Source organism: Ursus maritimus, unplaced genomic scaffold, assembly GCF_017311325.1.
Source record: "Ursus maritimus isolate PB19 unplaced genomic scaffold, ASM1731132v1 scaffold_27, whole genome shotgun sequence".
NCBI classification, from domain to species: domain Eukaryota; kingdom Metazoa; phylum Chordata; class Mammalia; order Carnivora; family Ursidae; genus Ursus; species Ursus maritimus.
In genome coordinates this window covers 22,626,166-22,649,792 of record NW_024425230.1, presented here as the reverse complement: position 1 = coordinate 22,649,792, position 23,627 = coordinate 22,626,166, and the positions used below count along the sequence as shown (strand labels likewise).

At 43.8% G+C, this 23,627-nt stretch overlaps 1 protein-coding gene, 2 long non-coding RNA genes and 1 other non-coding gene across 12 annotated transcripts in view; 2 read left to right on the top strand and 2 right to left on the bottom strand.

The window, feature by feature from the left end:
- Window positions 1-7,404, top strand: part of FSD2 (fibronectin type III and SPRY domain containing 2) — a 46,992-nt gene extending 39,588 nt beyond the window's left edge. For both annotated transcript variants that reach the window (XM_040642851.1, XM_040642850.1), the window contains exons 13-14: window positions 2,327-2,503; window positions 4,478-7,404. In XM_040642851.1, the coding sequence (XP_040498785.1) occupies window positions 2,327-2,503; window positions 4,478-4,730 (430 nt within the window). In that variant the 3' untranslated portion in view covers window positions 4,731-7,404. The remainder of the gene's footprint in view (window positions 1-2,326; window positions 2,504-4,477) is intronic.
- Window positions 6,737-11,820, bottom strand: LOC103660216. Of its 5 annotated transcripts, none has more exons than XR_005838089.1 (4): window positions 11,688-11,820; window positions 10,666-10,755; window positions 9,302-9,447; window positions 6,737-7,054 (listed from the first exon to the last, which is right to left on the bottom strand). It is a non-coding gene; the product is annotated as an uncharacterized LOC103660216 (long non-coding RNA). The 5 variants fall into 5 exon arrangements; XR_005838087.1 differs by lacking the exon at window positions 10,666-10,755 and adding an exon at window positions 10,492-10,602; XR_005838088.1 differs by lacking the exon at window positions 10,666-10,755 and adding an exon at window positions 10,496-10,602 and having other exon boundaries at window positions 11,688-11,819.
- On the bottom strand, window positions 7,892-8,018 carry LOC121105611. Its single transcript, XR_005838219.1, has one exon.
- LOC103660217 lies at window positions 11,739-23,110 on the top strand. 4 transcript variants are annotated; one of them, XR_567746.2, is made up of 4 exons: window positions 11,739-11,861; window positions 12,500-12,562; window positions 19,648-19,834; window positions 20,628-20,901. It is a non-coding gene; the product is annotated as an uncharacterized LOC103660217 (long non-coding RNA). The 4 variants fall into 4 exon arrangements; XR_567745.2 differs by lacking the exons at window positions 11,739-11,861; window positions 20,628-20,901 and adding exons at window positions 11,887-11,981; window positions 21,170-23,110; XR_567747.2 differs by lacking the exon at window positions 11,739-11,861 and adding an exon at window positions 11,887-11,981 and having other exon boundaries at window positions 19,648-19,788.
- Window positions 23,111-23,627: the final 517 nt, after the last annotated feature.

Sequence of the window (23,627 nt, the reverse complement as noted above, 5' to 3'; positions counted from 1 at the left end):
TAGCACCTCACGTGGAAATAGGGGAGAGCTCCCTGTCTATTGTTCTGTTCTTGGCTTTCTGGGGTCCAGCCAAGCTGAGTTAGTCCCATTTCAGGATCCTGTTACGAGTCTCTCTGTGAAACACTATGCTGGGTGCTGGGGGTAAAGAGATGAAGATACTGTCCCCGCCCACCTGACTCAGACTGGCAAGTGGGGGAGATGCAGGTGTCAGAGACACACCTACGGAAGATAAGTAGCAGTATGGATGAGGCATTGTAGGAGCCCCAAGGAGGAAGGCTTCCTGCACGGGAACGGCTGGAAGGATAAATGGGAGTCCTCCAGGCCAATAAGGCCGATTAAGAGCCTTCCACACGTACAAACAGCAGAAGTCAGAGAGACCGTCCGTCTGTTTGGAGAACTACGAGCAGTTGAGCGTGTCAGCGGTGTAGGGTCCGTAGCGGGGGGAGGTGGAAGATGAGGCAGGAAAGATGGACACGTTCCAGTGCAACACAGGTTTGGATCTTACCCTTCCAGTTGTGGAGAATTCAAGTAGGCGAGCGACAGGGTCAGATTTACATTCCAAAAGGATCACACTGGCGGAGAGTGGGAGCTGGGGAAGTTGGGGGGAGGGGGGCAAGGAGACCTGAGAGGATGGTGGGGGTCAGCACGGAACAGCAGCAGGGAGAGCGGCAGGCTGGTTACGGGGCAGGCGGGGGAGGGAAGGGTCAGGGGCTGTAATCTGTGGAGCGCTGACCAAGTGCCAGACACACTCCCAAGTGCTTTACATGGGTGATCTCGCTGAATCATCACGACAGCCTGTGAGGTCCGAACCATCACCAGTCCAATCTGACAGATGAGAAAATTGAGGCACAGAGAAGTAAAGGAATTTGCCCAATGGCACACTGCTAGTAAGGGTTGGGGTCAGAATTCAACCAGAAGCTGAGCCGGTACCACTACATTATTCCTGTCTTCCTTTGCTGCCTTGGGTTACTAGGTAGATAGTGAGTCTGTTAACCAAAATGGAGAAAACATGAGGAGTAAATACCCCTCCGCACCACAAGCAAAACCCAGTTTGGCTGGCAGGAGGGGTAGGAAGGCGTAAGTTCTGTTTGGGACACTCTGAATGAGAGACAGCAGGTGAGTGGAGATGAGGGTCTGGATCATGGGAGTCGAGACGGCTTCATGTTACAGAGGAGAGGCTTCACGTGTGGTCTCCTTCCCAAGCTTTGCGTGGCCTTCAGAACTTGGGGTTTGAGGATGTGAGGGTGATCTGCCTGTGACATCTGTCACCCCAGGGATCGCCAGGGTTGATGCGGCTGATCTGGCTGGCTAGGCGGGGGTCCCCTTCCTCCCTCACTGCTCCATGTGTATCCCTCCCAAAGCCGCACAAGGGGTCGAAGAGGACGACCTTCCAGATAGAAGTACCATTCGGTCAGGGGTAGAGGAGTAGCTGCACTCCCCTGCTAGAACCTCCAGACAAGCTCTGAAGGTCCATTTGTGGGAGACTTTAGGGTAGTCGGGCTTCCAAGACTCCAGGCACATCCAGGCGAGGCCCTGCAGGTGGCCGTCTGCCTTTCTTCACATAGTAATTAATTAACTAAATAGAACCTGGGGTTTGAGAGTAGAGATCATGTCTTAATGACAGCCCAACAAATAGGCCTAGGGATTGGGGGGGCACCTAGAGTTTGGCTAATGCAGGAATTTCCTGCCGGAGGTGGAGTGAGTATTCATTTTGGAGATACTGATGTGGTCTGATTTCCCACGAGAACCTTTCTCTGCAGAATGCGGTCTTGTTGTAAAACAAAACGTAACTCTGACCTTTGTAAGTGCAGTTGTTCCGGTGGCATCTTGCAGGTAGATTCTGATCAGCTGTGAGGAATTTGCTCTTCACTCTTCTCGGATCTGCCTCTGTGATGCGACTCCCCGTCTTCTGCCCGTGGCCGCCCCCAAGACAGGCATCACCTCAAAGACCCGCGAGCTGGTTCTGACCCTCGAGCACATGGTTCTCCTGACGATGCTGAGTTCCATGAGGTTTCACTCCCTTTCTTTTTTTTTTATCGACAAGTGAACCAAACCTTTATTTTTGTTACTCCAAAGGTCAATAAGTTAAAAATGCAAACAGAGCCTTTTCCACCAGAAGCGTGATAGTCCTCTTGTGATCTTCAGCATCGATCAGATGAGCCCTGCGAGCTGAGGGCGGCCGCTTCACACAGGAGGTGCTCAGAACACTCCTCTCCATGCTTACAGACCACCCGCTGACCGGCCCCAACAGTTGGCATCACTCACCGGCACGGCCAGGCTGGGGTCGCCCCCAAATCACACATACTCTCCCACTTTCTAAACCCAGGTGTGTTGCTGTCATGGGGACTCTAATTCCGATCCGAGGGCGCCACTACTGGGAGGTGGAGGTGGACGAGCTTGCCAACTACACGGTGGGTGTGGCCTTTGAAGATGTCCCTAAGCAGGAGGACCTGGGAGCAAACTGCCTGTCTTGGTGCATGAGGCACAAGTTCGCATCATCAAGGTAAAATAACATCTGGACATGCAGCGTGAAAATTCGCTTTGGAAGAAGAGATCAGGAGGTTTCACTGGAATAATTAAGGCCTACAGTATGTTTTATAAAATATTTTAGGGTATTTCAGGGCTCTTTTCTAGTCCTTTTCCCTAAAGTCCAGATAAGAAGAGAAAGAGCAGCTTTGGGATAAAATTAACTAAAATTCATGAAGAGCTTGCTCTGTGCCAAGCAGTGTTCCACGCTCTTAGATGTATTATCCTATTTACTTCTCACAATTCTGTTATCCCATTTTAAAAATAAGAAAGGTATGCCTCACGGCATTTGGGTAATCCATCCAACATGGGTTTTCAGAGCTTGGAATCAAACCCAGGCAGCCCGGCTCCAAAGACAGCATTCTTAACCACCAAGTGTTGACTTTTCATGTTCAACCTGTGTTATTAAATACACATACAGTTTGATTTGAAACCCCAATTCCGTCGTTGTAAGGGGGCAGAGGCTTAATAGTTATGGCTCATTCTGGTTTGCTTCTGCTGCTAATCACTCTGTCCTCTACACATGGGCTAGTCCTAAAAAGCTGGGAAAACCCCATGAGGCCCCCAGGCCAGTGGATATCGTGACTTAGAAAGCCACTGTTGCAACCTCCCTTCACCTCAAAAATTGTAAAACTTCACACCATTTTCCCAGCACCTCTTTGTAGGGCCTCTGACCGTCACTGGCTTGCTGAATCCTGTCAATGTTTGATCCAGTGTTCTCTGCTCGTGAGCCTCCGTCATGGTTAAACACTATCTGTCATGCCCACACATACGTGGGAACCAACCTTCCCCCTGAAAGATATTTGGACTAGAATTGACTCTACTAAACCTCAGATCCAGTTTGAGGAATACAAGAAATACTAGGCACTGAGCCAAATGGTTTATTTGGATTCTGCTTGAAGTAAGACTAAAAGTCAGTGACCTCTCCCAGAAAGGTAAGAACGAAGGGCAGAGAAAGACAGAGGGAGAATAAAAAGGAAGAGTAGGGGGTCTGCGGGAGGTCAGAAGACAGAAGAGCATGGGAACATGAGACAGCAGGAAGAAGGAAGCCAGAGGCCAAGCACCAGGGCTGGAGCAGTTCCTTGCGGTCCCATCTTGGAAAGATGTGTGAGCGAGAGACTGTTACGAGTGGAGGGTGAGGGTTGGGTATCGCAGCTGACTCATTATTTCCTGCTTTAGTCTTGACTCTACTGTGATGGAGGAAGGTAGAGGAAAGGGAAGCTTCTGGTGGCTGCTTAGCTAAGAAAAGCAGCTGAGGGGAAGATGAGGCGAGCCGGGCCGGAGACAGGCTGGCTTGCTCTCACACTCGGAGACTATTCCAAGTGCTCCTCCCAGACGCGTGGACTGGCGTGCTGGCACTGAGCTCTGCAAACGTCTGTGGGTAGCAGGGGTAGGAAGTCCCTGGGGCTGGTTTCGGTGCCAGCTGTTTTTCAAAGCACGCGCTACAGAGCGTGGCGAGAGGGTGCCGGGCTACACCGCGGTGAACAGTGACAGGCCCCTGGGCGGCCCTGCTAAGGCTGAAGGTTTAACAATTGTGCCTGAGTACTTGTGCACAGACTCTCCCAAAAGGCCCATTTTACTACATGAAACATCAGGAGGCTGACTGTTTCAAATGCCTTTATTACAAAGGCTTTATACAGCTTATCCTTAAAATCCAAAATTTTAAAACCTCTATTTTCTATACAAATTTTGATGCAATAAGAGTTTATGATACTGTACGTAATTTTTTTAGGTTAAGAGATTGCTCAAAAACAAATGGAGTTTAAAAATGTAAGTCTCTTAGGCCAAATTTTAAAAAAGAGATATATAATTTTGGAAATGGCCTGTTTTGGTAGTTAATAAAAAAAATAACACCATCATAGGAGTATTTGAATAAATGAATATGAATGTTCTGTAAAGAACCCATTTACAGAATTTCTGAAGCTTTGTCATATCAACATTTAATTTTCAGGCATAAGTATGAGTTCCTGCACAGTAAGAGGACTCCAGATATAAGAATAACAGTGGCCCCAAGGCAGATTGGCATTCTGTTAGACTATGAAAATGCCAAACTGTCATTTTTCAACGTGGACATTTCTCAGCACCTCTACACGTTCAGCTGCCAGCTCCACGGATTCGTGCATCCCTGTTTTTCTTTGGAAAAGCCTGGGTGTCTGAAGATACGTAATGGCATTGCAATGCCAAAGCACGTCACTTTCTATTAGACCCTTCTGATACCCGGCTTCGTGTCTCTCTTCCGTACCCACCCCTCTCGGCCACTCACCCCTCAGCCGGTCGGACCGGCATTCGAGCACCACGCACCCGGCACAGTTCACGGCTCACGTTCTCCTCTGGTGGCCTGGTGTGCTGACGCTTGTTTCACCGGACCTGGAGTCTAGCCCTGTGCACTGCCGCCTCTGTGATGTTAGGTTAGACATTTCCAGGCCCGACTGTCGCATGAGGGCTCGGCCAACATGAACTCAGAGGTTGTCAAGTGGTCAAACTGCACTGGTCTATTTGTTTATAGGCAAAGTATCTGACTCTCCGAGGCCTACAGAGCTTGGGATGAGGGGCAGGGGACAGGGAGGAGAGGATGTGTTGGTGGCACACCAGTGCCGCATCGCCAGCAGCCGGGAACAGACCTGAGACGGCGAGGTGCCGTCCACAAAGAGAAGCAGGGAAGCCACGTGCCTCCCCCTCTCCCGTTTTCCCAGCAGTTAATGGCACTGTGATGAGGGGTCTCCCACTGAGCACTCCGTGGCACCCTGTTCCTCTCCTTCACAGAACTTAGCCCACTCCAACTTTGGAATGACCCCTGCCTATGCCCAATTCCATGAAGGCTGGGACGGTGTCTGTCTCATTCATCATCCAGTCCCTAAGGGCTAACACATAACAAACAGGTACACGCCACACACAGAACAAATTCGTATCTTCCTCATCCAGCCACCGCTCCTGGGCTCTCCCGGCTCTCCGGGGAGGGACGGCGGGGCTCTTTCAAAACTGCAGTGAAGGACGAGCGGCCAGGAGATGGAGACAACATGGAGGGCAGGCGGTATCAAGGCACAGAAGGGCCCCTGGAGCTCGATGGCAAGACTGGAGAAAGGGAACACTCCGTACTACTGCACACGTCCTGTCACCAAGCAGCCTCCACGTAAATGTGGCACTTCCACTGCATCAGAGAGGGGGCGGGGGAATAAACCAGGAAAAACAGGCATCAGCGGCAACTGACCCCAGGAACTGTCCCATAGAAAGAACCAGATTTGCAATCAGAAGACCTGCGCTTGATGGCTTCTCTGTAGCTGCTTTGCCCTCAACCCTAGACAAGTCCCACCATCTTCAAGAGCTCCTGTTTCCCTTTAAACAAAGAAAAAATAGGCTCGTCTCATGGGACTGGGAGATTTAACGACGAACACGAGCGCGCACGGTACAGGGCATGCAGCAAATGCACGGCAGTTTCTGAAAAGAAGACACAGCCCACCAAGGCCCAAGCTCAGCACTGGTGGGCGAAGTGGTCTCCCCATCAGCAGCTCTGGGACCTCCTGCCCGGCTGCTCTCGCGCCAGCCTGCCACCACAGCACGCGGCCCCGCTGGCTGCGTTCCCGGTCCTGCGGCCCAGGTCTCCGGTTGTCCTTTAAAGCTCTGCACACGGCACCTTCCAGCCTGCAAGTCAAGATGCAAGATGCGGAGTAATGACTCCATCCGTGAAGCAATTCTCAGAGACCGTTTATATTCTGCCCCGGGGATGCCTCTCTAAACAGACATGCCCCTCATCTCTTCACTTAAGGTTCTGGGTGAACTGAAAGCTCCGTAACTCTAAAACCTTCATGTTTTCCAGCACACTCTGAGCCTGACACAGTGAACGCTTCCTCTGTCTCCTAACTCGGCCTGTTGATATTAACAGCAGGTCCGATTCCTGAATTAACAACTCACCTTGACAGTCTTCCAGCTCCACACACACACACACACACACACACACACACAACACTGCCCTGCCCAGCTGGATCACTACCCTGAAGTAAGGAAGGTACAGCCAATGTAAGCACAGAGATGGTTCAGGTTATAGACAAAATAGACACACGCGTGTATTCAACACTGTTCTCAGCTACTGAGATAGAAACTAAGGATATCACAGGTAAGGCAAGTCTGAATTCAGGATTCTAACAGGCTTTATGGAATATTTCACACGTAATAAAAACATGGATAAAATGATAAAAACTCGACACCTATAAGGTTTGAGTGAAATTTTTATTTGACCAAGAAAAATCATGCAGAATTGGCACTGAACATTGGCATTTAAAATCTATTTAATTTAAATAAGACAGATGACCAGCTAAAAGCATCACAATTATTCAGCATAAAGAACTTTTGTTTAAACATGTTTCTTCTACAAGAAGAAAAAACAAGTCTAGAACAGAACCAAACAAAACATTTTTTTTTTCTGTGAAATATTCCAGTTCCCAAAATATCATGAATAATCCGCTGAAACTGAATTTCAACAAGGGGCAGGATTTACCTCAAGGCCATGTTCACCTGCAACCTGCTGATAAATCTGTTGAAAAAACAAAACAAAGAAAACGATTTTTAAAAAGACGATTGAGGCCACAATCCCTGACTCCGTACAGTTAAAACAAAACAGGTCAGTCTGTTCTTTTCCGAGCTTCACCTCTATCAGTTTATAAGCCTTGAGCGAGTTCTTAACATAAGCTTTGGCTTCCCTCAACAAAGGGGAGAGAGAATATGTAAAATAACCACAAAATCTTAGTGTAAACTAACCCAGGCTTAGCAATTCAGAATAGTCCAATTTGAAGGCACCCTGAGATGGGACTAGAAAGTTGGTGAGAGACTTGCGATATAAAATGACATTGGTTTCTGGTAATTAAATTGCCTTTTATTTGGAAACGTGTATGTTTGATAATTGACTTCCTGCTGGTTCAGACAATGATATGCGGTCACTTATACACACCCAGTAAAATATTTCAGAAGCATGTGCTTGGTGGTCAGTATCACGCAGAGCAATTATATGGGCAATGAGGCCTTTTCCTCACTACTTCCCATCCTCCAGTATTTGACAGAAGCAGCAGCTCACACGGCTTACACACTGGCAGCTGCCCGCAGCGCAAGTCACTCTGACACGACATTCTGTAACTGAGACTGTGCTGGTCTCCATCCAAGGAGGCTCAGCTCCCAGAAAACTTGCTGGACCCTCTGCAGGCTGCACCACGGGAGGGGTCCTGTCCTCCACTTTCCTGAACAACTTCTCCAATTTCCGGCCGCCTTCCGAACAGTACAGTAAGAGTCTCGTGGGCTCACTACCTTCTCCCACCCTTTCTAATCTCTTAATTTACTGTTCCTATTTTCCACAGAAAGACGACTCGAAGTGTGTAGTTGCTGTTGGTAGATAAGTAGGTCTTGAATTAATTTTGCAAACAAGACCTGTTCTATCTACCTTTTCCTTTAGGAGGCTAACAGCAGAGTCGGCTTGACTTCAAGGACTCTGTTTTCTTAGTCTCCAGAAGACCAAGTCCAGCTTTTAAAGCACCGTCCTCTAGCGTGTCATCACACGAAAGGAATGGTAATTGGTCACTTTTAGGTAACTGATTACTTTTCAAGTTTTCAGAGATTTTTCCTCACTGCAATCAATGGTTAAGGAATCTAAATGCAAGATGAGAGTCAGTGATTTGGGAAGAAGACTCCAGCCAGTCAGCACGTCTCCTAGAAGGAGCGTGACAATGAGCTGGGCAGTAATTATTTTATTTATTTATTTTTAAAGATTTTATTTATTTATTTGACAGAGATAGAGACAGGCAGCGAGAGAGGGAACACAAGCAGGGGGAGTGGAGAGGAAGAAGCAGGCTCCCAGCGGAGGAGCCTGATGTGGGGCTCGATCCCATAACGCCGGGATCACGCCCTGAGCCGAAGGCAGACGCTTAACCGCTGTGCCACCCAGGCGCCCCTGGGCAGTAATTATTTTAGAGTAGCTATGGCACAGGTGCTTCTTGTCACATAGATCACGCCCTACTACTTCTCTGCTTGTTTCCTGCAACCCCCAATCCCAGGAAAATAATTAAGCCCCATTCACGGACTGACTGCTTTCTCTTCATTCTCCCAGACTTTGACAGTATCAGGTTCTTCTCTATTTCCACCTTACTCAAATCCTGGTGGAATTAAAACTATCATTGATTTGAATTGTGACAATTCAGTTACACAGCATGCAGCTCAAACAACATGCAGTCATGCACACAGAGCCGATAAAAATGCTTTTGTAGTATGACCTTGGATTCTAATTTTGCTGTCTCCCCCATGCTCATTCCTAGGCCTAGATGTGGGCTTAAGAGATGCCCTTAAATTCAAGACTGGAGACAGAACATAATCCATTTGACAGAAAAGCACTCGATCAACAAAACTGAGCTTTCCCAGCTATGCATTTTAACAAAGCAGGAACTTAGTTCTTGGAGATGGATTTCCTGAGTACATACACTGCTTCCCGGTAAGCCTGTCATCTTATTCTACCACTCAGAAAGTTTCCTACCCTCTGACTTCTTTTATGTCCCAAACACACCCAATGAAGGGGGAAACGGACAGGGAGGGAGAAGGAAAACAAGAGAAGCACTGTCCAAAAGAAGGACAGACCTCTGAAGAAAGGTAGACGATACGAACAAGCCATAGATCCCTAGGCACCTGGAACGACTTACCCTTTCTTGCCCACCTAATGCCTGTGAGCTCAAAGGTCACTTCCTGGAAGCAGTTCCCCCTAAATCCTCCCTCTCCCAGGCTGAGTTCAGTGCCACACACTCACCTCTTTTTTAGTGGCATACAGCAACTATTGACCTGTGTCTGCTCCACTTGGCTGTATGTAAACCAAAGGCAGGAACTGTATCTCCTAATCTCTGAATGATCAGAACACGGAAGCAATGACAGTCTGCTTTCGAAGAGCTCGTATACCTGAAAAGAGGTAAGAGACATCAAATTGTCTTACAAATTAAATCTCTTCATCAAATTGCGTGGGGTGAGGAGAGGGAGAGAAAAAATAAGAGTGATTCTCAATCTTTCTTCTGTCCCAATACACCAGAAGGATCTACCACATGATCCCATTAGTAACCTCGACTTCTGACCTGGGAGGAGTGGGAGGAGGCTAACAAGAATGACACGTGAGGAAGACGTAGGTCGTTTAGAATGCTTCCTCCCCATCCCTGCAAGAGATCTCTAACACCCACATTTAAGATTTATTGCAGTTTTGACCATTCTTAAGAGAGCCCGGAGTCCACAACATATATATTTTAAATGTTCTGAAACATCAATTCGGTTTGTATGTTTGGAAGCTGATGAGTGGAGTGAAGGCCCTGACAGAGCCTGATCTCATAGCACACCACACCACGACTCTCTGCTGGCCTTAGAATCTAAGACTTTCATGGAGAAATGCCATGTTGTAAAGGTAATGACCCCCCCACCCAGGGACATATAAAGACCAAAGGTAATAATACCTTCTCAAATGTCAAGTATCTTTTAAAAATTATTTTATGGGAGAGACTTCCTCACCCCCCAAAAATTGTAGCCAAATTTATATATCAGATGTAGGGTGAAAAATCCTACATATATTGAGGCACCTCTCATTCTTGAAATCTCATCCTTTCCTAGAAAGTTTATGGAATTTTCAGGTCCTAGGTTTCATAATTTTAAATTGAAAAACTCTGGGGATACCTGGGTGGCTCAGTCCGTTAAGGGTCTGCCTTCCGCTTAGGTCATGATTTCCAGGTTGTGAGATGGAGCCCAGTGTCGGGCTCCCTGCTCAGTGGGGAGTCTGCTTCTCTGTCTCCCTCTGTGCTCTCTCGCTCTCTCCAAAAATAAATAAATAAAAATCTTTACATTGGAAAACTATGTTGCCAGCCCTCCAAAGAATCTCAAGCCAATCTCCCCAAAATAACCACATGTAACCATCTACCAAGGATTTCTGTAAAGCAAAAGGCATTTTAAACACTGATTACCTACTTACGGTAATCATTATGAACTCAGTAGCGGGTACGTTTCTGTGCAGTTCCTACAAGTCTCGAGTTTAGCATGTGAGCGAAGGGAGATGCAGACTGTAACCTGCTGTGGTCACTGGTGGAGAAGGTGAGCAAGAGTTAAATAGCCAGGGGAGTGAGTGGAACAGAAACTACTTACAGCCTATCCATGTCCAAATCCACTCACGGGGTGGTCTTCTCTCCTTAGCCCTGACTCTCTAGAAGTTAGTCTGAACTGCTGTTTCAAGTGCTATACAAATCAACAGGAGGAAAGGAAAACAAACTGGAAAATGTGTTTCTTGTGCCTTGAATTATTTATACATGTCCTAGAAACAAAAGACTGTTACTGCATTTTAAAGGTAATACTTCTGCTCATGTCACCATCACTTGTAACAGCAATCATCTCAAGTTTATTTGGAACATTTGCACAGAGGGTTGTGGTGTGGTTCTTGTGGGGGCCCCTGAGACCCTTTCAAGGGTTAGTCAGGTAAAAACTACTTTCATAACAACACTGAGACATTTGCCCTTTTCACTCTTATTCCATGAACATACAGAGCAGAATTTAACCAGAAGCTACTTGTGAGACATTCAACACTCTGACAACAGTGTATGCTTGTACACTCTTGGGTTTAAAACAGTTCTCAGTTTTAACCTCTAACACCAAAAAGACTTAGACAGATAGATAGATATATTTGGAATCCTCAATAATTTAATTATTAGAGGGTCCTGAGGCCTAAAAGTTTCGAAGCTTTTAATATAAACTGAACCAAGGGGCGATGACCCAATGGCTGTTCCTCGTCCGACACCAAATGACGTTCCCAGCGGATTTAGGAAGCTTAAAAATGACCGGCCGTGCCTTTATGTTTTCAAATTAATGCAACAGGTGCTGCTGCCTCAGGCAGGAGTAGGAGTAATTGATTCAAACCGTCTGGTTCCGTACAGGCCCTTGCGTCACATCCTTTAAGCGACACGGGCCACCACTTACGTGAATCACCTACTGCATTATTTTTCCTTTAACCCTTACTCTGGCATTTCTCCCTTCTACATATTATCCCCACCACAGCTCCCTGAACGACCGAGCTTAGTTTTTTTAGACGAAGTCGAGAAAGCTAAGCTCGAGTTAGGAACGAGACCCAGCTCGCAGGTGATGCGGACCCCGCGACAGACACGCCGACCTCTCACCTCTACGCCGGTTCCCCGCCATATTCCCTGAACCCCGACACACCAGCCAGCCTGCCTACTAAAACGCTGTTGTCGCCCGCCCCGCCGGTGGCCAGAAAGGAGCCTCCCTACGCCACAGACGAACCCAGCCCTCCCACATCCGATCGCGCCAACTCCTCCTCTCTCCTTCCGGTGGTAAAGAGCCCTTTCCGGTTTCCAGGCGTGGGGAGGAAGTCCCGCCCCACGCAACAGTGGATTTTAGCGGGACCCGCCGACGCGGTACGGATGCGCTTGCGGGTGCCAGTCGGTGGCGGGGTAGGTGGATGGGGATTATTGCTGGACTGGAGGTCGCTGTTTTGGGTCCCCGCGGGAGAGTGGGGAGAGGGCTGAGCTGTTCAGCGGGGCCTGGGAGAGCGGCTTGGAGACTCCTGTCTCCTCAAGAACTCCCTCCTTCCTCCCTGAGCGTCCCTTCGGGGGATCGAAACCCTCCCCCGCCAGCTGCCCCGTATTCTACTTAGTTTCTGCCTTCCGTTTATTTGCGTAGCCGCATACCTTGCACTCATAATGGTTACCACTTAGTGAGCATTGGCTGTCCGTCGTCTCAGAGCAGGAGCTCATAAGCGTCTGGTAATTCCTGACTACTGCTGCTGGAATCCCACTCGTGAAAGGGCCTGAGTACCTACATAGGTTTCAGCTGGACTAGTGACATAGCGCTGTTGAGATTAGGAAGATAAATTACAAACTAAAATTGCCCTTGTTTTAGTTAACTAGGGCTGTTGCAACGAAGTGTCAGAGGCTGAGTGGCTTAAAACAACGTGTTTATTCTCTTACAGTTCTGGAACCAAGAAGTCCGAAATGAAGATGTCAGCAGGATCATGCTTTCTCTGAAACTCTCGGTAAAAAGGCTTCCTTGCCTTTTCCTAGTTTCTGGTGATGTAGCCATCCTGTGAGTTCTTTGGCTTGTAGCTTCATCACTCGGATCTCCTCACTGTTCCACTATGGTGTTTTCTCTGTGTATCTGTCTCTTTCTTTAAAAGGACAAAGTCCTCCTGGACAAAGGACCACGCTACTCCAGTATAAGCTGATCTTAACTAATTAGATTTGCAATGACGGTTTCCAAATCAAGTCACATTCTAAGGTTCTGGGAAAGACATGAAATTTGGGGGGGGGGTGACACTGGCTAACCTTGTAAAGCTGTCAAAGAGCTAAGAAGTTGGCAAGCTAAAAGCTGACAATTTGCTGTAGTACACAGGAATTCAAACATAGTTCAATTGGATCCAAGAAGTTTTCATGGACATTTGAGCTATTGCCTTCATAGGTGGATAGAATTTGGATGTGTCATCATGGCTCATACCCAGCATTCTAGGCAAACAGATATCACAGACAAGAAAGCACAGGTTGAAATGTGAAGTAAGTTTAAAGCAGGAAGGATCTTGAATACAAGCTGAAAAGTTTGGACCCTATTCTTTATGTAAAATGAGCAGTAAAAGTGTTTTGGCAGAGGAATTGTGCTTTGAAGATTAATGAGCAACTTGAGTCAAACCTACTTTGTGTTACTTAGTCCATTTTAAGAAGTCTTAAATCCTATTCTCTGAGCGTATCCTGTTATTTTTCATCCTGGTGTCTCTGCTCATGCTGTCCCTTATTCCTGGAGTGCTGCCATCAAGGAGAGTTGTTCAACTCATTTTATAATGTTTGCATCCCCATAATGCCAAAACCTTTCAAAGATAGCACAAGAAGAAAAAACTATCAAACTCCCATAAATACAAAGCCCTAAAATAAAATATTAGCAAATTCAGTTGTGTCCTCCCTCTGGAACAGAAAGGTTTTAGCCCAGAAATGATTCAACACTAAAAACCTGTTTCTATAAATCACTGTATTAGTAGTTCAAATCTGCATGAGGTTTAAAGCTATATGATCATCTCAATTGATAAAGCCTTTTTTGAAAATATTCAATACCTCCTTTGGTTGAAAAGCAAACACTTAGCAAAATGGGAATAGACAAATAGCAACTTGATAAAAGGCACTTTAAAGAAACTGGTAGTAAATTTCATACTTAATGATAAAACAGTGGAAACATTCCAGTAAACTCAGAAAGAAATGGAATATTTACCTTCACTACTAATACTCAACATGGTGCTAGCTTTTCTAGCTAAAACAATAAAACAGGAAAAGGACAAAAATGTTAGAAAAGGAAGAAGTGAAGATATTATTTTTAGATGATGTGATTTTATTTCTAGAAAATGGAAAAGAATGAAATTACATTATTAGAATTAAATGGTTCAGTAAGGTGGCTAAATAAATTACATATAGGCACTGAAGTTTTTCTTATACACCAGTTATAAAATAGGGGGAAAAGGAACCCAATATAAATGCTCTGTACAAAGAGACTTTTTATGAGAAATATGAAGAATTATGAAAACATTAAAGACAAGTAAATGGAGATTTCATGTGCCAGTATGGGAAATTCAGTGTTTTCAATATATCAGCTTATCATAAATTAATAAACAGTTTTGATACAGTGCCTACTAAAATATTGATAGGGTCTCCAAGTAATTCTCTTTGGTTGAAGTATATTCTTTTGATACGCTCTTGGTTGCCATTTACTGGTATTTTATTTAGAACGTATCTCTTATTAGTTAGACTGATATATAGGAGAGCTTTTTTGCTACTGTATTAATCAGATGTTAGTATTTAAGATTATACTAGATCCCTTAAAATAACTTTAGGGAGCATTTCATATTTTAGTAATGGTCTGAAATAATTTAAGTGACTTCAGAATTATTCGCTCTTTTAAGGCCGAGGAGAAAAATCAATTGTGAGACTATTATATGATGCAGTATTATATGGTGGGTTTTAAATGATGTGTCCACACTCCTCTGTGATCATTTAAAAAGTCAACTCTTCTCTTTTGTGGGGGATCAACTATAATTTATATTTTGCTTGAAAGTCTTCCATTTTCAATAGGTTTTCCAAATTAGTTGTCCATTGTACTGTGTATTGAATTCTCTTGTGATTCTTAAAATCTGTTCTATACATGAGTTGTTTTACTTTCTCATTCCTAACCTTACATATTTTTGTTTTCTTTTTTCTTGAATCAGACTCACAGAGGATTTGTCTCTTTTGTTGAATGCTTCAAAGAACCGGCTTTGGAGTTTTTCTGCCCTTACTTACTGTTTTCTAATTTGGGTTTTGGTGGTAGTTCCTTTTCCTACTCTTTTGTTCTTCTCCAGTTTCTTAATATTAATCTAAGCCTTTATTTTTTTAAGGGCTTTTATTTTTAATCTTTCATTTTTGATGAAGACATTTTAAAGAAGTAATTGGCCTCTGAATACAACTTGTCTTTATGTTACATAGTTTTTGGTATAAAGAGTTCTCTTTTTCATTGCTTTTTACATATGTTGTAATTTTGTCATTTTTTTCTGTGATCCAAGAATTAGAGTCGGATATAATTTTTTTAAATACTTAAGTTTTTCAATCATTTTCTTTCCTCAGTTTTACTGGGAGATAGATGTATTGACATACATCACTCTGGAAGTTCAAGTGCACTGCATGATGGCAGTCATGCTTGTATTATTTTCCAGTTTTATCGTAATCAGAGAATAAGATTCTGTATGTTTTAACTAAGCATTTCCTCTTTGGCAAGTCCACAAGGATTACACATTCTGTGGGTATTAAAATATGTGTATTTTCTACTTGGAATTAAAAAGTTCAATGCCTCTGTTCCATCAGGTCTACTGGTTTTAGAATTCACGTTCATTGATTTTAAAGTTCAATTCTCTGCTATATTTCCTAGATCAGTCTATTTCTAGAAGAGGTGTGATTAAAATTTCCAACTTATTTTGAAACAAGTTTTTCTTGCATTTCTAAAAGGTTTCCTTTATGTATTTAACTGCTGTGTCAGTGGTTCACACAAGACTATGCCCTGTCTTCTTTGTAAGTTCCTTTTTATCCTGTTTAATGCTTTTAACTTATGTCTAACCTATATCCCCTTATCTGATGTTAATGTTACCATTCCTTATTTTGTTTATCTCTGTCTGGTTTCTCATAGCTCACCTCTTTATTTTAAATCTGTTATATTACTTTAAGTTTCATCTGTAAAAGAAAAAGTTATAGATATCAAATGAGCAGTCTGGGTTTAGTTTTTCACCTGGAAGTTTAACAGTAACCAGGCAGAAGCCAGCTGTTGTGCTGAGGGGATCTGCAGCTGCATGGGGGCCTAGAGCTTGGATAGTTTTATGTTGAAAAAAAAAAAAAAAAAAAAAAAACCCTGAATGTTATGTGATGTTAAACAGTAGTTCACAATACTGTGATATCACTATTGTCAATTATCATTAATTTTATTCTAAGGAATCACAAGCAGATTTGCATGGACTAGACTTTGCATTAGTAAAGATTATTTTCCTTTTATAAGTATTTCAAAGGTCCTGGAAAGGTTCTGAGGTGACTAAAACCCAGACCCACTATCTCCTTGCTTTCCCTTTTTTTCCTGCCGGAAATCAGCCTGCCTCCTCACATCCTGCCTCTATGCTGCCCACCTGGTTCTGAGTTATCAGAAGGTCCTGCTAGGGCTCTTGCAGTATAGGGGAGAAGGGTGTTCTTTTTACTCAAAGCCAGGAGGGGAGAGGGTGAACACAGGAAGGCTTGAGAACAGGAAGCAAAACATCTCCATTCATGATAGTCCCTGGGTCCTCCCAACAATAGCCAGTTCAAGATGGGATTTTGGGACCAAAAGCACACGGGCCCTGTTCACAGCTTCCCTCAATTTCCCACTGAAGGGGCTCCAGGTTAGGACCAACGCTGCTTACCTTGCTTCCCCTGCTTTTCTTGTTCCACTTCCCTGCCTCCTTCCCTAATCAAACGGTCAGACTTGAGTTCCTGTAATACAGCCCCCCCTCTTCCTCTATAACCGATAGACTCGTGGAGTTGTGAAGGCAGCCTTAGCATCAAGGCCAGAAGACTTGGTAGCAGAGCAGGGACAGAGTGACCTCTACCCTGTTACTGTGTGAGCTTTGTGAAAAATGTTCTCATAATCTCCTACCTTTAAATTGTATTCAGTGTTTGGACTCTGATTTCTCTCAATGCTAAGTTGAATCTCAGAGTGAGAGTGACACCTGGCTGATTAAAGGTGGTGAAAACAGGTTCCCTGTGTGAGGAATGCTGGGTAGTGCCTGGATGCTCAGTGGGTGAAGATGTTTTTTGAATGAATTCAGGACACTTGTGTGAACCTAGGAGCATTAGGGAGACAAGAGAAAGGAGACCCAGTTCGACAGCAGGTGCTTGCTGCCAGTGCATTGGAAGAGCACTCAGGCAGGTCACTTACACGTGTCCTGCGTTCCAGCGACGTTGAAGAATGCGTGATTCCCTGCAAGTGTCTCCTGCACCCTCAGCGGACCGCCAGCGGCAGCCTCTGTCTCCCCTCCGTTGTCAGGAGAGCACCTGCTGTCTACATTGCTTCCGCACACACCCTTACCTCCACCCTGTCAGGGAAGAGGTCTTCTGCCGTCCGGGACTCACAGATGCCACACCTCCCCTTCGCATACTCATTGGACTTTGCTTCCTCACCTAATACACATTTTCTTGTCTTCTGAGCCCCATCCAAAGCATACTTATCTCTAGATTTCTTTTAGGCATTTGAAGTGATTAATTCCTCCTTTTAAAAAATTTCATTGAGATATAATTAACAGCAGTACAACTTAGCCACTAAAGTGTACGATTGATTCAGGGGTTTTCGGCGTATTCAGATACATGCAACCATTACCACCGCCAATTTTAGAACATTTCCATCTCCACAAACAGAAGCTCCATACCCTTTAGCTGTCGTCCCCATTCCTCACAACCTAAGCAACACTGATCGGAATACTTTGTAGGCAGAGGATTCTGTTGCTGGAGATTTGCATCTTCTGGACATTTCACGTACGTGGAGCGTTCCTTTGCTGCTGGCTTCTCGGGGTTCACTCGTGTGCCAGCATCTATCAGTACTTCAATGCTTTTAATGGCCAGAAGGTAACTCCACTATATGGATATGTGTATCAGTTGATAGGCACTCGAGTTGTTTCTACTTCTGGCTATTGTGGATAGTGCTGCTGTGAACATTCATGTTCAAGTTTTCATTCGAATGCCAGCTTCTGTCCTTTCGGGACAATACCTGGGAGTGGTGTTGATGGGCCTGTGGTGGTTGTATGTCTGACCTTTGGAGGGACCGCTCGGCGCTCTTCCTCGGCAGTGGCAGCACGGTGGCTCCTCGTGGCATGCACAGGGGTCCCCTCTCTCCAGCGCCGGGTCCCAAGTGATCAGTAAGGCCTTTCAGTCTGAAGGCTCTTGCCCTTCAATTGTGAGAAATTCTCTGCCTCACTTTATGACTTATGTTCTTCCTGGAATTTCTATTAATTGAGGGTTGAAGTTCCAGATTGATTTTCTGTCTCTTGTCTCTCTTTCCATTTGTGTGTTCAGCTGTTTAGTTGAAGATTGCGTCAGTTTTTATCTTCACGCCCTTCTCTTGACTTCATTTCAGCCCTGCTTTTACCTTTCAGGGGTTTTTGTTCTTCGTACTCCTTCGCAGCATCCTGTTACTGGCTTAAGGGTGAAACTTCTTCCATGTGTACATGTGTTTTCCCCTGTTTCCTGAATTAATTCTTTCCTTCACAGGGTGGTTTCTTGTTTATCTATTTTTTAATCTTTCTACTGGAAGGTGATATTTCTGTCTTCTCATCCTGGAAACTTCCTCAAATGTCTGAGGATCTTGACTGTTTATATTTAAGAATGAGGTAATAAATGGATTATCGCCTCTCTGTACTCAGGTGAGACTGGTCATCTGCTAAGATGATGGGGTAGGAGTGCTGACCTAAGTGGCAGAATGCAGGGTATTTTCTGGGGAGCCATTAAATGTATGTAAAGAATAACATTTCGGTGTTTTCTGCGTATCTGTGTCGGGAAGTTCTGGGTGTTCTCCGTTCCTCCTCCTACCCTGGGGGTAGATTGTGGCTGTGAGGCACTCTGTGTGCTGGGTTGGAGGGAGGGACACCTATTTCACGTGTGGTTTCTTGCCCTGCCTCTCATCCCCACACTCCGTGGTTCCTGGTTCTGGACCCTTCTAGCAATCTTTGTAGAGCGCATTGGTTTCTTCCTTGGCTTTATCTCACACCCTCCATGGTTTCTGCTACTTCCCCCTAGCTGTGGTCATTTCTCATCAACTTCCTGTGTTCACGAGTGTTTTTGAAATCTCCAATCCACTGATGGTCCTTTTCTTTTCCATTTTCTTGTCTTGATCTTTATGTCTCTTTCTATCTCTTAAGTATTGTTTTAATGAAATCTTAGGAGGGTGAGATAAGACAAGTGTTTTCAGTCTTGCAAATATAATAATTCTATATCGCTGCTTTCTGATTTTCTTTCTTTTTTTTAATTTATTTATTTATTTAAGTAATCTCTATACCGTGGGGCTTGGACTCATGACCCAAGGTCAAGAGTCGCATGCTGTACTTACTGAGCCAGCCAGGTACTGCTGCTTTCTGACTTCCACCATTAAAAACAACTAAAAGTCCATCAAGAGTTGATTAAATTAGGCTGTATACATGCAACAAATACTAAGCATTCATTAAAAGTGACGTGAATCTATTTTTGGCATCAGTAACTCGCCAAGATGAGTATGTTTTTTAAAAAGTTACAAAGCAGTGAGTTATAAAAATATAAACTAGATTCATACACATGACTGAGGGAAGAGCCCAGTTATAACAGTGGTTAAATCTGAGCAGTAATAGCCAAAGTTCTTTGTTTCAGTTTTTTTAAACATCTCTGTATCTTCTGAACTTTTTAAAAATTAATGTGTTTTTAGTAACCAGAATACATTTATGTTGATTTGTGAAATAATATCGACTGTCCTTGTACATAAACTTTTGTGTACATCTTGACTTTTTTAAGTTAAGTGGTGAAGAGAACATCATATGAAGCTTTAAATATGTCTTTTCAAATTTCCTCTCCAAAGGGATGCAGACATCTATTGAGCAGCAGTATTTGACTCAGTGCTGGTTGCCTAGGCCCTCACTGGAGCCAGGGAGTGATCCATCATTACTCGGTTCCTGCAGGGCCTGTTGGATGGTCATCACTTCCAGGTGCTTTCTGGAAGGTGTGTCTCATCGGTTGGCACTCAGAGTCACCCCTTTCAAACAGGTGTTTGTATACTCTCCAAAGTTGTGCTTTTCTCTTAGCTCTTTCTGTAGTCAGCATTTGGGGGGGGGGGTGTCTGTCTGGTTTATTTTCTTATGAGCAGTTATCAAAAGAATCACTTTGATATTTGGAGCTCTTCTCTACCCAGTTCCAAAAGTGTGGCAACTGAAATAGTAAATTCCTGAACTCAGTTCCTCGGTTCTCAGTATGATTTTTCCTCAAGGTAAGGCAGGGTAGGGAGAGAATTAGGAGTTTGAGCTTTATAGTTAAGCTGCCTGAGCTAAAAATCTTAGCTCTACGACAGTGTACCGGCTGTAACCCTAGTCTAGCTAATGAGCTAGAGCCAGTTCCCTCACCTATATAGTAAGCAAACCTTCCCATATAAGCATGTGACACGATGCTGGCACATAACAAACTCTCAAATTAGGTTTATGAGTTTGATCATTACTACCATAAGAAGGGACACTCCTGAGTAGGTACAGTGCTGTGGACTGAAATGTGCCCTCTCCCTTGAAAATGTGTATGTTTAAAAAAAATTTTTTTTTATTTGAGTGTAGTTGACAATTCTACATTGACCTCAGGTGTACAATGTAGTGATTCACTTCCTCTAAAAAATTTATATGTTATTAAAAAAAAGTATAGTTTAAGCTCTAACCCTGAATGTGATAGTATTTGGAGATGGGACCTTTGGGAGATATTTCCGTTTAAATGAGGTCAGGAGAGTGGGGACCTTATGATGGGATTAGTGCCTTTATAAGAAGAGACACCAAAACTCTCTCCTCCCCACCTTGCTTTCAGCAAGAAGGTAGCTGTTTGCAAGCCAGGAAGAAAGCCTTCAGCAAACTCAACTAATGCTGGCGCTCTGATCTTAAGCCTTAAACTCCAGAACCATGAGAAGCCAACAGTTTGTTGGTATTTTGTTATAGTACCCTGAGCTGATTAAAACATACAGTTTTGGGGCACCTGGGTGGCTCAGTTAAGTGTCTGCCTTCGGCTCACGTCATGATCCCACGGTCCTGGAATGGAGCCCCGTATTGGGCTCCTTGCTCAGCAGGGAGCCTGTTTCTCCCTTTCCCTCTGCCTGCCACTCCCCCTGCTTGTGCTCTCTGTCAAATAAATAAATAAAATCTTAAAAAAAAAAACAAACCCGGAAGTTTATTGAAAACAACAACATAACCATTTTGTTATCATTGAGCATGAGGCCTGGAGTCCTAGATGAGAAATAAAAGGGAAGCAGTGATGATAGACTATGAGATGGGTTTGGGATGCAGGGAGAGAAGTACAGAATACATAGTGACTGACATCCATCCTTTGCTTGTATCTATCTGTTTACCGTTTAGACTGTTTATCGTGGAAAAACAGTAGCTGTGAACTGGTAAGTGTTTTCGCAAGCAACAAGTCTTTGATTCACCTGAATTTGAGGGCTAATTTTGTGGAAGATTATGGAATGAAGTTTCTGTGTGAGGCTTTGAGTCATTCTGACTATAAAATGCAGACTACAGTGCAGACCGTGTTCTGCAGCTTTCCTTCTATATTGCATTTGGTATGTAGGGATTCTGGTTATGGATGAGAACCCTGGAAACTGTATCTACTAAGAAAAAGTTGAGTTCTAAATGACTCGGTTTTTTTCTAGTGGAGTTCTGAGTAAGTCTTTTATCTCATTATAATCATTACAAGTTTTTCTTCCCCAAAGTCCCATTGATTCTTAAAGTTTTCCTTTTGTGTAAAAAGTGCTTTTTTTGTCCTCGTTTTCGTTACTAGATCGGTATTAGGATATTGTGAAAGGAATTAAAATATTTCAATCCACAACTTCATTAAATTAATACGAACTGTTTTAAGGTTTATTTGTTTATTCTATATATGAACAAATTTGTACACTTGTTTATTCACTTAATATTATTTCAGTGACTCATTTCAGTATTGCTGTTTGTTTAAAATATCCATATAGTATTCCTTAGAACCACATTATCTCTGAAAAGGTATTGGTAATACGCAGTTATGTATGGCCAGTGGATGCCAGTCTGACCACTCAGACCAGGGCCCAAAAGAGAATATGATTTGTCCACCAAAGTGTAAGGTCCAGACTTCATTTTTAGGGTAATAAGCTCAAGGTTTACAATCTTTAGAGAGGATTTTTGAGAAATTGATTGTAATTAAACGATTTGGCAAGAGAGGCATGAAAATTTTAGAATATAAATGAATGTAAATAGAAGGGAGAGGAGATTTGGAATTGGCATTTGGTATGTAGGGGTTATTGATTAAAGTCTGATTAAAGTCATTTTCCTCTGGAACGAGTATTTGAGTATTCTGTGAAGTCATTTTCTTCTGGAAGGAAAACCTACCTGGAACTTTGAGTAACTGGATGATCATTTACTTATAACAGGGAGGGAGGTGGATGATTTTAAACATAGGCCATAAAACTGCAACATACAAACACTTGTTATGAAGACTGTTGATGAGAGACCTGCTCCCCGAGATGTTCACCAGTATTCTTAACTACCTCCTGGACGGATCGTTTATCCCACAGTGGTAATGAGCTGGGAACTTACTAGCAGATAAATGGGAGTAAAGAAAACAATAGCCTGGAATTCTTACAAGTGAGGACTTAGCAGGCATGGAGTCTTCCCACAAGTATCTATCTCCAAGAGGCCGCAGGCTGAGAGCAGAAAACGGAAGGACAAGACGGAGGACCGCTGTGCGGGTTCTTGCTGTGGCTCTCCTCAACCCTGCATGCGTGGGTTAGCTGCAGCCATCGCTAAATGAAAACTAAACTGGAAACAAAAGCTGGAGAACTGTTTCTGCTTCGGGAGGGCTCCCACTTCCAGTGTAGGAAAACCCTTCTCACTTGGGCATTTGGAAGGGTCCTCCTTCCTGCCCTCTGCCTGTGTACCCTAAAGTGAAGTCTCCCACTTGATATGCTCTCTGTGTGTGCGAAGTTCACATCGTCCCTCCCATTCCATAAAAAGTCTGCTGAGATTTCAAACTCCCAGCCGCAGAGGAAACTCCGCCAGCCACCAGAGGCCAGCTCCTTTGTTTTTATGTAAATTATCTTAAATGTTCAACCAAGATTTACTACTTGTGAAGAAAACCAACAGCAGGCAACAAAAAGCCCTTGCACGGAAACAGCTGGCCTGAGAGGGTAACTGAAAACTTTAGTGTCTATGGAAAGATTTGAAGATCTGCATCATAAATCAAGAATAGCCTAGTATGGAAAAGGAAGGAGAGAATGAGAAAGTTCTTAGGAATTAAAATGGTTGTCAAAATAAAAATTTAATAGTATTGGAATAAGTAACACATTTTCCCTAAAAAGATCATTAGAAAAAAGATACAGTGTTAGTCTAGAAAAATCTAAATACCTGAAAAAATTTAAGAAGGAAAAAATCAGGGAAAAAATGGAGGAAAAAGAAATTATAGAAGAATGATAGTTCAGGTAACTCAGAGGTACATGTCTTTTTACTGAAAAAATACTAAGCGTAGTGAATTTAAACAAGTGTCTGTGTCTCTCACATGAACACTACAAACCCTTGAAAGATTTTGAATACTAAAGATAATAGCCTAAAAGCTTCCAGAGAAGGAAAACTGAAGCTACCTAAGAAGGAATGAGAATTAGATTGGCATCTATTTTGTCCTCAGCAAAAATGTATGTTAGAAGATACTGAAGCAGACCTTCAAAGGTCTGAATAGAAAGGTTTTTGAATACAGAATTCTGTATCCAAACAAATAGAAAATGGAAATAGATATTTCAGTTATGGAACAATTTACTTGTACTTAACCTCTACATTTTTATGAAATTACTTA